At 39.9% G+C, this 12,894-nt stretch overlaps 1 protein-coding gene across 2 annotated transcripts in view; it reads left to right on the forward strand.

Moving 5' to 3' along the window:
• The window catches only part of FAP (fibroblast activation protein alpha), a 77,664-nt gene that overhangs the window by 41,055 nt on the left and 23,715 nt on the right, over nucleotides 1-12,894 (forward strand). For both annotated transcript variants that reach the window (XM_070804191.1, XM_019971845.2), the window contains 5 exons: nucleotides 2,286-2,390; nucleotides 2,489-2,559; nucleotides 5,167-5,220; nucleotides 6,938-7,062; nucleotides 11,844-11,891. In XM_070804191.1, the coding sequence (XP_070660292.1) occupies nucleotides 2,286-2,390; nucleotides 2,489-2,559; nucleotides 5,167-5,220; nucleotides 6,938-7,062; nucleotides 11,844-11,891 (403 nt within the window). The remainder of the gene's footprint in view (nucleotides 1-2,285; nucleotides 2,391-2,488; nucleotides 2,560-5,166; nucleotides 5,221-6,937; nucleotides 7,063-11,843; nucleotides 11,892-12,894) is intronic.

Here is a 12,894-nt window from a genome sequence, read left to right on the forward strand (position 1 = left end):
ATCTGTAAAAAAATTACCACAAACTTGGCTTAAAACAACAAAAATTCATTCTTTCATCATTCTGGAGGCTAGAAGTCCAAAGTCAAGGGGTTGATGGGGCCATACTTAGATGTCTCCAGGGAAGAATCCTTTCTCACTTCTTCCAGCTTCTGGTCTCCTGGCAATCCTTGGCCTTTCTTGGCTGGAGCTCCACCAGCTCCAACCCCTGCTTTCATCGTCACATGACCTACTCCCCTGGGTCTCTTTGACCCTCATCTCTTCTGATGAGGACACCAATCATTGGCTCTAGGGCCAACTTGGATCCACTATGATCACATCTCAGTTCTTAACCTTGATTACACCTTGAAAATGCTATTTTCAAATAGGTCATTATCCTACTCTGAGCTGTTATAACAATGTATCCTACACTGAGTGGCTTATAAACAACAGAAAATCATTTCTCACAGTTCCAGAGGCTGGAAGTCTGAGGTGAGGATGCCAGCATCGTCAGGTTCTGGTGAGAGCTCTCTTCTGTCAACTTCTTGTTGTATCCTCCATGGCGGAGAGCAGAGCAGGGGGAGGACACGCTCCGGTAATTCTTGGAAATGGGCTAATCCCATTCGTGAGAGCTGTACCCTTATGACCTCATCGAATCCTAATTACTTCCCAAGGCCCCCACGTCTTGATACCAAATACCATCTTAATAGGGGTTGAGTTTCAATATATGAATTTGGGGGAACAGAAACATTCAATCCATAGCAGTTATCTTCTGGGTTAGGTGGAAAAGAATTTGGGGGACACTAGTTAGACCCCTGGAGAAGGCAATGGCACCCCACTCCAGTACTCTTGCCTGGAAAATCCCATGGACGGAGGAGCCTGGTAGGCTGCAGTGCATGGGGTCGCTAAGAGTCGGACACGACTGAGCGACTTCACTTTCACTTTTCCCTTTCATGCATTGGAGAAGGAAATGGCACCCACTCCAGTGTTCTTGCCTGGAGAATCCCAGGGACGGGGGAGCCTGGTGGGCTGCTGTCTATGGGGTCGAACAGAGTCGGACACAACTGAAGCGACTTAGCAGCAGCAGGAGCAGCAGTTAGACCCCAGAGATACCACATCAAAAAGTTACATTTTAATATCATTCAATCATAATCATGACTTTTATTAAAAAACATTATGTCAGATTACACACAGGATCATCATTAAAAATACTTACAACTACTTCCCTTTGCTGTAAAGTGTGTCCCGGCAAGATGAGTGTCAGCAAATTAGGTGTTTGTAGCTGAAACTACTGGTAGTCTTTTGATTGTTGTTGCTTGGACAATTGTGAAGGGTCTGAATGTTTTAACACTGTCATGTGGAAGCACTCTTGCTAAGAAATCTAGTTTGGAATAACTTGCGGGAATATCTACTCTGTATGATGTAGAATAGATCTTTCCTTATGGAGCCCCTTCACCATGCTACCATCCTTCCTCCACCCAATGACCAGGATAAAAATGGAAACCAGCAAATGTACAATGAGTCTCTTTTTCTAATGGGAGAAACTACTAGCTAAAATCTGATGTCAGGACATTTACAGGACTTTAATTATCTGTACCTTTCAGGATGCTGAGTTGTAGCTTGCTCTGTTCAGGACACACTAGACCTGTGGCAGAAACTCCTTAGGTTCTTCAGCAATTCCCTACAGGTGGTGAGCATGGGCCCTGGGAAGAGGTCAGAGGTGAACAGTGAGGTTTGGTCTGTTCCCTAAGCTCAAGGAGTACACCTTTCATTGTCTTGTTATTGGTTACATTTTTCTCTCAAGTCCAGAAGTCCCTTTCTGCCATTAAAAGCTGTGACTAGCAGTTTGTGATATTTTAATATTTAAAATGTCTTTATTGCATCATCAGTATTAGGTGCTTGATATCAAACAAATCAAGAATTAAAAGAGGCTATCAGCATTCAGAAAAGTCACATTTTGGTCAAATATAACATTTTGAAGTTTGACTTAGTTAAACATCAACATTCATTTGTGAATTTTTTTTAACTATGTCAAACCACATAACCTCAGAATACAGAAATTCAAACTAAGCAATATAAACCCAAGGATATGTAGTAGCAATTAAGCAGCAGTTGGAATGTATAAGTGCCTGTTAGAAGCACGAGAAAAGCTGTCCATTTGAAAGGAAGGAATCTAGGGTGTGAGTGCGGGAAGGAAGGGGAGGCAAGACTTTGTGGTTCCGATACTTGTAACTACACATGGCTTTTAAAAAATCAATCATTTTAGTTTGGTTTGTCTCCTGAACATAACCTCTGTTCATTTCTTTCAGTTCTTTGTTTCAACACCAGTGTTCAGCCATGATACCATTTCATACTACAAAATATTTAGTGACAAGGATGGCTACAAACATATTCACTATATCAGAGACACTGTGGTATGTTCCTTCCAAGATTTATCTCCTGAAAGATCATTCACTTGAGGTTGCTCAAATAACGCTCAGCTTCACACAACATAATGTTTGTCTTTTTATAGGAAAATGCTATTCAAATTACAAGTGGCAAGTGGGAGGCCATAAATATATTCAGAGTAACACAGGATTCACTGTAAGTATTGCATGAAGCTTGATACACCATTCAGGTTTTAATTGGCACTGATGGATGGATGAAATCTACAGCATCACTGCTTTCAGTTAAGAGCATTTTTGTTACTTATTCTAAAGTGTAGTTCCGACAGCTGTGGTTTCATTGAATTACACATTCTTTAATAATTAGTCAACACAATTTCCTTTTTTGGAAAGAACATTTAGTAGGTGGTAATTTCTCTTCTGATAGTTGGTATATAATTACATTAAAAGTATAAAAGTTTTAAAATAGTAACTGGTCCTAAAGACCAATTTTCCCTCTAGCACTTGAAGCAATAAGCTAGATTCAGAAGTCCATGAGGGCAGCCCCTTGATAAGAAACATTCTTGCAGTGATTCATTGTTGTATACATTTGAGATTATTATCTGTAATAGCTATTATTGATTAAGTGATTGCTGTGTACCACATAATATAAAGTAGAAATGATAATCCCAGTTTTACAGATGAGAAAGCTGATACTTGGAAATTTAATTAACTTGGGCAAGGCTACATAGTTAGTGGTAGAACTAGGATTTAAACCTAAAATATATTAAATCTAAGATTCTTATTATTAACCTCAACATGGGGCTTCTTTCTTCTAGGTCTTTCCTTTTCAGTCCATCTTAAATAGATGGCTAAATAGACCATCTTAAAATAAGCATTTTTGATCAAACATTTCTAATCAAGAATGTGTAGTTTTTTTTCCCCTTTATTTCTAATAAAGTCCAAATCTAGGGCACTCTCTTGTAACTTCCCTGCCATTAGCTTGAATTCTAAGAGCAAAAGAGGAAGATTAGTCCAGCTTCACTGGATAAAATTTGTTTAGAAACCTGTTGCCAATCCATGGAATTCTTTGAACTGTCAGCAAAGGAGTTTAGCCATTACATGGAGCAGCCATTAAAACTGCCCGTGTAAGATGAGTGACAAGATAAAACCTAATGGGAGATTTCAGGAATAATATATTTAGGAGGTTGGGGAAAACTGAAGGCAGAAGAAGACCCTGGTATGGTCATAATCTAGGCCTGAGGGGACTGAAGCCTGAACTAGAATAGTGGCAATGAAATGCAGACGCTGAGAGAAAACTATGTCTCCATTTTTTTAAATCTTTGGAACATGGGATAGTGCCTGGCACAAAATAGTTAAATGAATGAGAGGAAGGGCAGACAGACAGTGAAGAGAGACAGAGGCTGAAAAGGTAAGTCAGTGGCTGTGAGGGAAAAGGGAAGGGAAAGAGGGAATGTGGACTCTGTTCTAAGTGTTAGAGACAAAGACAATTGAGAAACCTTTGACATAACAAAAAAACTATAGGAGGCAGTTTGGAAAAATCTGAGTAGTTTATTCACAGGTAGTTTGAGATGATGTGGGAAAAGCGAGTATAGTGATGTTTGGAGTCCTATGAAGTCAGTAAGACATTTAGGAGGATGCTGGTTTAGAAGGTAAAGTTAATAGTAGGAATCAGGTGTATCCTGTTGCCTTTTCCTTTTACTGGGGGTTTTCCCAGGTGACTCAGTGGTAAAGAATCCACCTGCCAACGCAGAAGACACAAGTTCTATCCATGGGCTGGAAAATCCCCTGGAAGAGGAAATGGCAACCCACTTCCGAGTTCTCACCTAGAAAATCCCATGGACAGAGAGCCTGGCAGCTACAGTCCATGGGGCCCCAAAGATTCAGACACAATGACCGTGCACACTGGTGCCTTTTACTGGGAATAACAAGGTTGTTGTTTCAGTGAGGATATACAAGTACTTGGGTGAATGAAAAGTTCTGAGAATTAAAAATAAGAAACCAAACCTAAAACTTTTAACATTTTATTGTGCTCTTTCTAAAAATTAAATGTCAGTTATTTTGTTATATTCAGATGAACTCACAGAGGAGAAAATCATGCCCATTAAATTGGATTTCCCACTTTGTTAAGACAGGTTAGAACTGGGACCGAGATACTTAAGTAACAAGCATGCTCTCTTGTGACTTGTTTTGCTTCTGGGTATTTAGCATGCCCCTTTGTGTGGTATCCTTGGGTAGATGAGTTTCCTGATTTATAAAAAAGTGATCTACTGTCAGTGCTTCTGTAAACTAAATTCAAAACATTCAAAAATCATAGAAAAAATTAAATAGTATAGCACAAAGAAATCAGTAAACTGTTAATTATGGATTGGAAAGAAGTGATATTAATCAAACATCCTAGCTTAACCAAAAAAGAGTACTCAACATAATTTAATATTTTGCCTATAATTTATACATATATTTGTGTAAATATATTTTATATATGTATAAGTCAGAGTACATAAAATTCAGAAGTATGAACAGCAACAGTTTGTGTACATAAGCGCCAATTAATTGCTTCATTCCATTAAAGTTGGACTATATTGTTTACTATATATGAGGATGAGATGGCTGGACGGCATCACTGACTCGATGGATGTGAGTCTGAGTGAACTCCGGGAGTTGGTGATGGACAGGGAGGCCTGGCGTTCTGCGATTCATGGGGTCGCAAAGAGTTGGACACGACTTAGAGACTGAACTAAACTGAACAATTCTATCACCATTTAGCCATCAATAATTATCTGGTAACTTCTGAATGTATTTTCAGGTTTTATTCTAGCAATGAATTTGAAGGCTACCCTGGAAGAAGAAATATCTATAGGTAACTTATGTCAATTCATTCTAATATTTTTATATATTGAAATTTGAATAAAAATCTATCAGAGTCCTCAGAATGTATAAAATATTTTTAAAAAGCTGAAATGTAATAAAATTAATTTATGAATTAAAATATTCAGAGAATGTGTATACTACATCACTATAAAAATATATGCCCTAACATACTAGCTAACCAAATGTTTTCAAAAAGAAAAATTAAGGAATTTTAATGCTGATGTAAACATGGCATTAAACATTTCAACTAAATTTAGAGGTAATTGAGAAAATTCATGTAACCCTCGTTCATCAAGTTACTGCTGTATACCATGCATTGTGTTTATTCCTGTAATGCGTGATTTCTTTTAACATGACTTGCTTTGAGACTATTATGATTAGAAGGAATTCATCTCTGTTCATATGGTGATTGGAATAGTGCCCTGAATAGTCCCTTCTGGATATGGAAGTGAAAACAATAGCTTCCATGGGTTGGTGGTCTGCTATAGGCCTTGCACATTTTTATCTGCTTGATACATGTAATTTCATTTAATCACGACAACAACTCTATGCAGTCAGTGATGTTGCTGGGCCAGGATTTATACCTGGGCATTCTGAACTTGACCCCTTATTGCTAACTGCCTACCTAATGTTTTCCAAGATCACACCAAAATATAAATGTGATTACTACTAACTGTAGTGAGAAAATAAATTTTTCCTTCTGCTGCATTCCTCTGTTCTCTTCTGGGTCATAGCTTTTCATATGTTGAGAAAAATCCCCCTCTGAGGATAGCAATGACTGATCACCCTCTACCATGCTCAAGGCAAGTCGGGGCAGCAGTAGAAGGAACACTGCAGTGGCCACAGGTACACTTACCAGCCACATCAGGACTCCACCTCTGGCTGCATCCTGGCATAAAACCACCTGGTCCTCCCCAAATGAGACTCTGAGGGTTTGGGGTAAGGTCTGGGAGTTGTATGTTAAAGCCAACTACTCAGAGAGTTTCCCCAGAGTGGTAGGTACAGGTTGGCTTGTGTAGGGCCATTTTGAGGGGGCATTTCCAAGAAGAGCTTCCATGAACCCAGATTTCCTGCCAAATAAAATGAAAGGCATGAGATCTACTGAGAACCATGTTTGTTTGGCTTTTTTCCTCCCCTTCTAGATATATGATAAGGACAAGAGATCCCCTTTTTGGTGATACTGTCAAATCTTTATTGTCTGTTTTGCCATGGGAGCACACATTATAGGAGGTATTGAGAAAATTCATGTAATACACATTCATTAAGTTAGTACTGTATACCAGCCATTGTATTTATTCCTATAATGTGTGATTTATTTTAACATGACTTGCTTTGAGCAGATGGGAGAGAGATGGTACATGGGACATGAAAGAACTATGCATTCTCAACCACTTTGTAAAGTAAGAGATTGATAGCTATGAGAAGTGACTACCTCGCTCCCATTTGAGGTGCTAGATATTTCTCCCACCGCCAGAAAACCGCCGAGGGCTTCTCCCTCAACGTCTGTGCCTATTCAGGCAAAGATGGATTGAAGATCAGATAAATCAAAATACTGTGATTCTCCCTTTACTTTAAATGATGTTGGCAACAGAAAAATAGTGAGCTTGATGTTAATATGTAAATCAGTCATTTTGCACAGAGTAGTACATTTTGATAAATACAATCTCAAAATTTCAGCTTTTAGTTTTATTTTCATTTCCCTCCAGAATTAGCATTGGAAGCCATTCTCCAAGCAAGAAGTGCATTACTTGCCATCTAAGGAAAAAAAGGTGCCAATATTACACAGCAAGTTTCAGCGACTATGCCAAGTACTACGCACTCGTCTGCTATGGTAGGTAACGGACCTAACACACGCTCTACCTCCTCTGCCTCTTTCCTTGTTCTTGTCACCATTATCTGATCAATCCTTAGCTACAGGTTATTGAGCACCTGTTATATGTGAGGACCTTATCTGCCTTATCTTATCTAATGCTTACGGGAAAAAATGTAAGGAGGTTAGGAAGGTATTATTATCTCCATTTTTTGCAGTTGAGGAAACAGACCTTTTGTAAAAGGTCCACACTGCTGGTAAGCATCAGAGCCAGATGGGAGCAAGAGTTTCTTGGCTGTAAATCCCAACCTCATACCCACCATGTACCACAGCACCATGACGTTGTATTGTGAGAGCAATATCATAAAAAGAAGCATCCTCTGATAAAATGGTTCCTGGACTTCAGCCCCATTTGCTTGGAGAAATGACAATCTCCTATAGCCAGGGAAAGAAATCTGAGCTGTTTGTCTTGGAGGCCAGCAATTCTTTGAACTATAGCTTCCATGGGTATGGAAAATAAGCTTTTGTCACCTAGTATATCCTTTCTGAATTTGAGAAACATGAAAAGTAATTCATTCAAGTATTAAAAAAAAAAAAGCCCATAAAATATACCAGATGTTTCTTGGTTGTTTAGGTTACATGTCCATTTAACAAATAATTTCTATCCAGATAATTTTATTTTATGCATAACCTTTCATCTGTATCTTGAACGCATAGCAAAGCTGGGTTAGGCAACCAATAAATCATTGAGATATGTTAGGTCCTTGCTAGTCATTATGGGGATTTTGGAAAACTGATCTGAAACGTATCTACCCCTCCATTCTTTGTTCTGACACCCCTTCCCCCACCGTTATTAATCCCTGAGTTTCCCTGAGAGTTCAGGGTGGACAGAAAACAAAAGGGAGTTATTACAAAACATAATGCCTTTCTTATTTCTGGTGTCAACTGCTGATATTCAGGTGGGCAGCTCAGAATATAAACAGAATCTCTGACTGATTTCAATCCCTGCTCAGTGTAGAGGACCCTGAGGTTCCCTTTACTTGCCAAAAGAAAGGTTACCCTGACATGCCACTTCTTCAGTCCAATCACCTGGGCCCAGACCCTCACCCCAGCTCTTTTGACTATGTGAAAATGAGTAAGCATTTTAATTCAAATGCTCCCTTCAAGATGGCACAAGATACCACTTTAATACAACACTTTCACAAAAGGTTTGGTCTGTGGCATCTCTGTAAAGTCAAAAGATTGTTGTTCATGACCATATGTGCTGATTGTGGCTACAGCATTTCAAGGTATACGTTAAATGTCCCTCTCAATTTATGTGCAACATTTTTCATCCCAAGCTATGTATTCGTGCAGCATATATTGAAGCTTACATGCCAGGCACAGGGTATCATTGAAATAACTGTCCTGAATCATCTGGTTGTCTATTTTCTCTCCTGGAGGCAGAATAAACTTTCTTTTCATCTTTATATTCATAAGGCCAAAAAAGAATGGTTAGTGCATGATAGACGTAGAATGTTTGTGGAACGAACTTAGGTAACTAGGGGAGATCAAAACATTGCTGCCTTTTGCAAAGCACACCCCAAGCCTCATTTTTATGCTGATATTTGTTGTTGTTCAGTTGCTAAGTTGTGTCTGTCTCTATGCAACCCATGGACTACAGCAACACCAGGCTCCTCTGTCCATGGGTTTTCCCGGACAAGAATACTAGAGTGGGTTGCCAATTCCTTCTCCAGGGGATCTTCCCGACCCAGGGATCAAACCTGCATCTCCTGCATTGACAGAGAGATTCTGTATTTCTGAGCCACTAGGGAAGCCCTTTATGCTGATATATTTACTGATAAAGACATCAGTGACCCTACTCATACAAACACATTTATAGTTTATGTATTCTGCATTTGTACAGTGCTTTAATGCTTTTTGAAAGCACTATACCACTTCTTAGTGTCTTCCTAAGATCTTCTTGAGCCTAAGTACCCCCTGAAGAGTAAGAAATCAAATACTAATCTCTCATCAAAAGTTGGTGAAAGACTCCTTTCTGGAACTTGAATCGCCTGACTTTTCCACACTCACTCTTCCTCGGCAGTATGGTAATTTCCCATTTAGCAAAAAATATACTGTGTGGGAAGCATCACATCGTCTGGTGTTTTTGAAGCTCCAGTAAAATGAGTCACTGCACCATCATAGGAAAAACCTTGAAATCTTCCCCTTTAGGACTAAGAGTAAAGCTTCATTATGTAACTTCAAACTCTCTGAGAGAGATGGTGAGTAAATCCCAGATAATAGGACTGAAGTAGGTAAAATCATATTGATGATGCTAATGGAACAAAAGCAGGGCAAAGAATACTCTGCCACTAGGGCCACACCTTCAGGCCACTTGTGTCAAGGGCAGTCGGTCATTAGTTTGTCTCATAGTTTGGACAAAAGATATATGCTAGTTATCCCTACTGGAACTGCACACCTATGAACATCCCATAAGGTGGGTGCTGTTTGACTAAAGTTTAGAAATTCAGATTCATGTCTCATTTTCTTCAGTTTAGTTCAGTTCAGTTGTTCAGTCGTGTCTGACTCCTTGTGACCCCATGAATCGCAGCACACCAGGCCTCCCTGTCCATCGCCATCTCCTGGAGTTCACTCAAACTCACGTCCATCGAGTCAGTGATGCCATCCAGCCATCTCATCCTCTGTTGTCCCCTTCTCCTCCTGCCCCCAATCCCTCCCAGCACCAGAGTCTTTTCCAATGAGTCAACTCTTTGCATGAGGTGGCCAAAGTATTGGAGTTTCAGCTTTAGCATCATTCCTTCCAAAGAACACCTAGGGCTGATCTCCTTTAGAATGAACTGGTTGGATCTCCTCGCAGTCCAAGGGACTCTCAAGAGTCTTCTCCAACACACAGTTCAAAAGCATCAATTCTTCGGTGCTCAGCCTTCTTCACAGTCCAACTCTCACATCCATACATGACCTTACATGCTAACAAAAATTACAATGTGTATTTGTACATTTTAATAATGTTGAAGAAAATCTAATCAAAATGAAAATCTCTGAAATTAAATTCTATAAAATTGAGACTCCACACAGTAAGTATTGCTGGTTTTTGAGGGAGCCTAATAAATGATATCCTTTCTCCTCACTCTCAGGTCAGATTGAGGAGTCAGGCAGGAAATCAAAATATAAAGGTTAACTGGAAAGGTTAACTGCCTATAAAGGTTAATTGGAAAATGGGACTAAGACCCCAGAATCACAATTACTCATACAAATGTGGGTGTAACCAGACAGCCTCTGGCTTCGCCCGTGGGGCCTGCCACTTTTAACACTTATAGCACACTGAGAAGCAAGTCAAAAGCATTTTCTCTGTAGGCCAAAAGATGTCAGGTGCAAGGCAGAAGAAGGCACTACTCACATCCAGGGTTTCTAATAACTTTACAAACATATTTTTAGGTATTATTTATTCTATAGTTCAAGTAATAGTTTTTTTTTTAAATATTTACAGATATTGTTAAAATGACCAATTTTTGGACTTCCCTGGCAGTCCAGTGACTGGGACTCCATGCTTCCGCTGCACTGCAGGAGAGAAAAAATTAGATCCCTGGTTGGGGAATTAAGATCAAAAAAAAAAAAAAAGAAAGGGGGCCAATTTCTGCACAGAGAACCTGAATTCCATGTCAAAATATATGGTGGACACTGGTTTGCCACTCAGACCTCCTACCTTCAGGACTGAGTCATTTCTCCAGCTGCTGAAAGAGCTGGTGGCTAAAAGCTTACAGCTGGGCCCGCTGCACCCAAGCCAGAGATCACTTGTCTCTCAGGCCAAAACCAAGAATCACTCCATTCTTGGAGATAAAAGGCAAACTAGTTGGTTCCATTCAAGACAGCGCCAAAGGCCAGCCAGCTCCAGAGCTCCCAGTGAGGTTGGCTGAGGTCTCTGTTGTGACTGCATCCCGCCCCACTTTCCCTCAGTACCCCCCCTTTTTTTCTCTTCCCCCACAGCTGGGATCCTAATACAGCACCCCAGACGAACTTTTGGTGCACAAAACAGACCTCCTTCTAGGTCTGTTTCATAGGGAATGTGTCCTGTCACAGCATTTTGAACAGGAAATATTTTCTGTATAAATTAATTTCTGCCTATAGCAATTAAGGGGGCTTTCCTAGAGAACCAGCTGGTAAAGAATCTGCCTGAAATGCAGGAGACCCGGGTTCGATCCATGGGTCAGGAAGATCCCCTGGAGAAGGAAATGGCAACCCACTCCAGTACTCTTGCCTGGAGAATTCCACGGACGGAGAAGCTGGACAGGCTGCAGTCCACGGAATTGCAAAGAGTCGGACACAACTGTGCGACTAATTTCATAGCAATTAAGTGAAAGCAAAAAAAAGTTGCTGAGCTCAACCTACCATAATAAACTGAACATTGAACCAGGAAGCAAAATTGAAAATATAATCTGAGTATTGGTGAAGTTAAAGACACAGCTAAAACTGGCCCATACAGCATATCTTCCCAGAAGGCCATTTATCACTGCCGCTTCCCATTTGTGTAATTAGATACTGACTATTTAGGATCACTCTTGGAAATATATACAAGCAACTATTCTCCTATGACTGTTCTTTGACTGGGCTCTGGTCTCATGTATTGTTTGAATGTAACTTAAAAGGGAATGTTTACTTCTTTATGGGAGAAAAAAAAATAGTTGCATAATTAAAAGAGGTAATTGAGCTTGACAGCAATCATAAATACAACCAGCAATTCTTACTGAAAGCTAAATGTTATTTGAAAGCTAAGCCATGCTTTTGTTTCATCCTCTGCACAGGCCCAGGCCTCCCCATTTCCACCCTTCATGATGGCCGCACCGACCAAGGTACTGTCTCCTACATGCTGTAGTCTTAAGAAATCCTGGACTCTTGTGACACTAGAGAAAGCAAGACAGCTTCCCCACACCAGCAAGGGGAACAGTGACATATAGCTTATTGCATAGCTTTTGATTATATTGATCAACCTATTCTTTGTCAAACCTGACCAGATGAAAGTTTATTATTTGCAGTAAGAACCTGGCATAAAGCAGATGAGTTATGTAAGACGAATTAATCCTGTCTTCGCCAATCACCCTTATAAAAACACAGAAGCTTAAAATTGGAAGGAAACTGAAGATTTTTAGTACACTCTCCCTCCCAAATAAGGAGGCCTGTTTTTTTTTTGTTTTTTTTTTAACATCCCGAACTGGAGATAAGTTCCGGATATAACTCCAGTTCGAAGCAGAGGGTGACTATCATGCTAGCTTTTTTGTTTTAACAGCTACATCACACTGTTGCCACGTATGAGAGCCCTGAAATTTGGAGGCTCTTTCCATTTGCAACTGCTATCAAGGCAGATCTCCTCCATCCTGTATTCGTGATATTGGTTCAAAAATAGTTCACAGCTCAAAGATGACCATTTTTACTCTCGACGGAGATATACAAGTGTATAATTGCCCTGAGACTCTTCCTGCGGTTCTCTGTTACCTTTTGATTTACTATGAGACATTGTGGGGTTGAAGTTGATGGAATCTAAGGGCAAAAAGGGACTTCAGCACTCAAGCCTGTGATTGTCCTTGGACAGCTTTGGTGACAAGTCAGGAGACTGACTGCTTTGGAATTAGTTTGGCTGCCAGCTCAATGGCCTACGCACAGGTGAAAATAAGGCAATGAGGAAAATCAGAGTCCATTCAGGAGCTCAGGACAGGACAAGCATTGAAATAATGAAACTGTGAATTTAGTTTCGTTTTGAAGTTTTGGGGGTTTTGTTGTTTTTTTTAACCTTGTGTCTAATAATGAAATACTTTAAAGAATAACAGATTGTATTTCTGAGTTTGGCTCATTTCAACC

This window comes from Bos indicus, chromosome 2, assembly GCF_029378745.1.
Source record: "Bos indicus isolate NIAB-ARS_2022 breed Sahiwal x Tharparkar chromosome 2, NIAB-ARS_B.indTharparkar_mat_pri_1.0, whole genome shotgun sequence".
Taxonomy (NCBI): Eukaryota; Metazoa; Chordata; class Mammalia; order Artiodactyla; family Bovidae; genus Bos; species Bos indicus.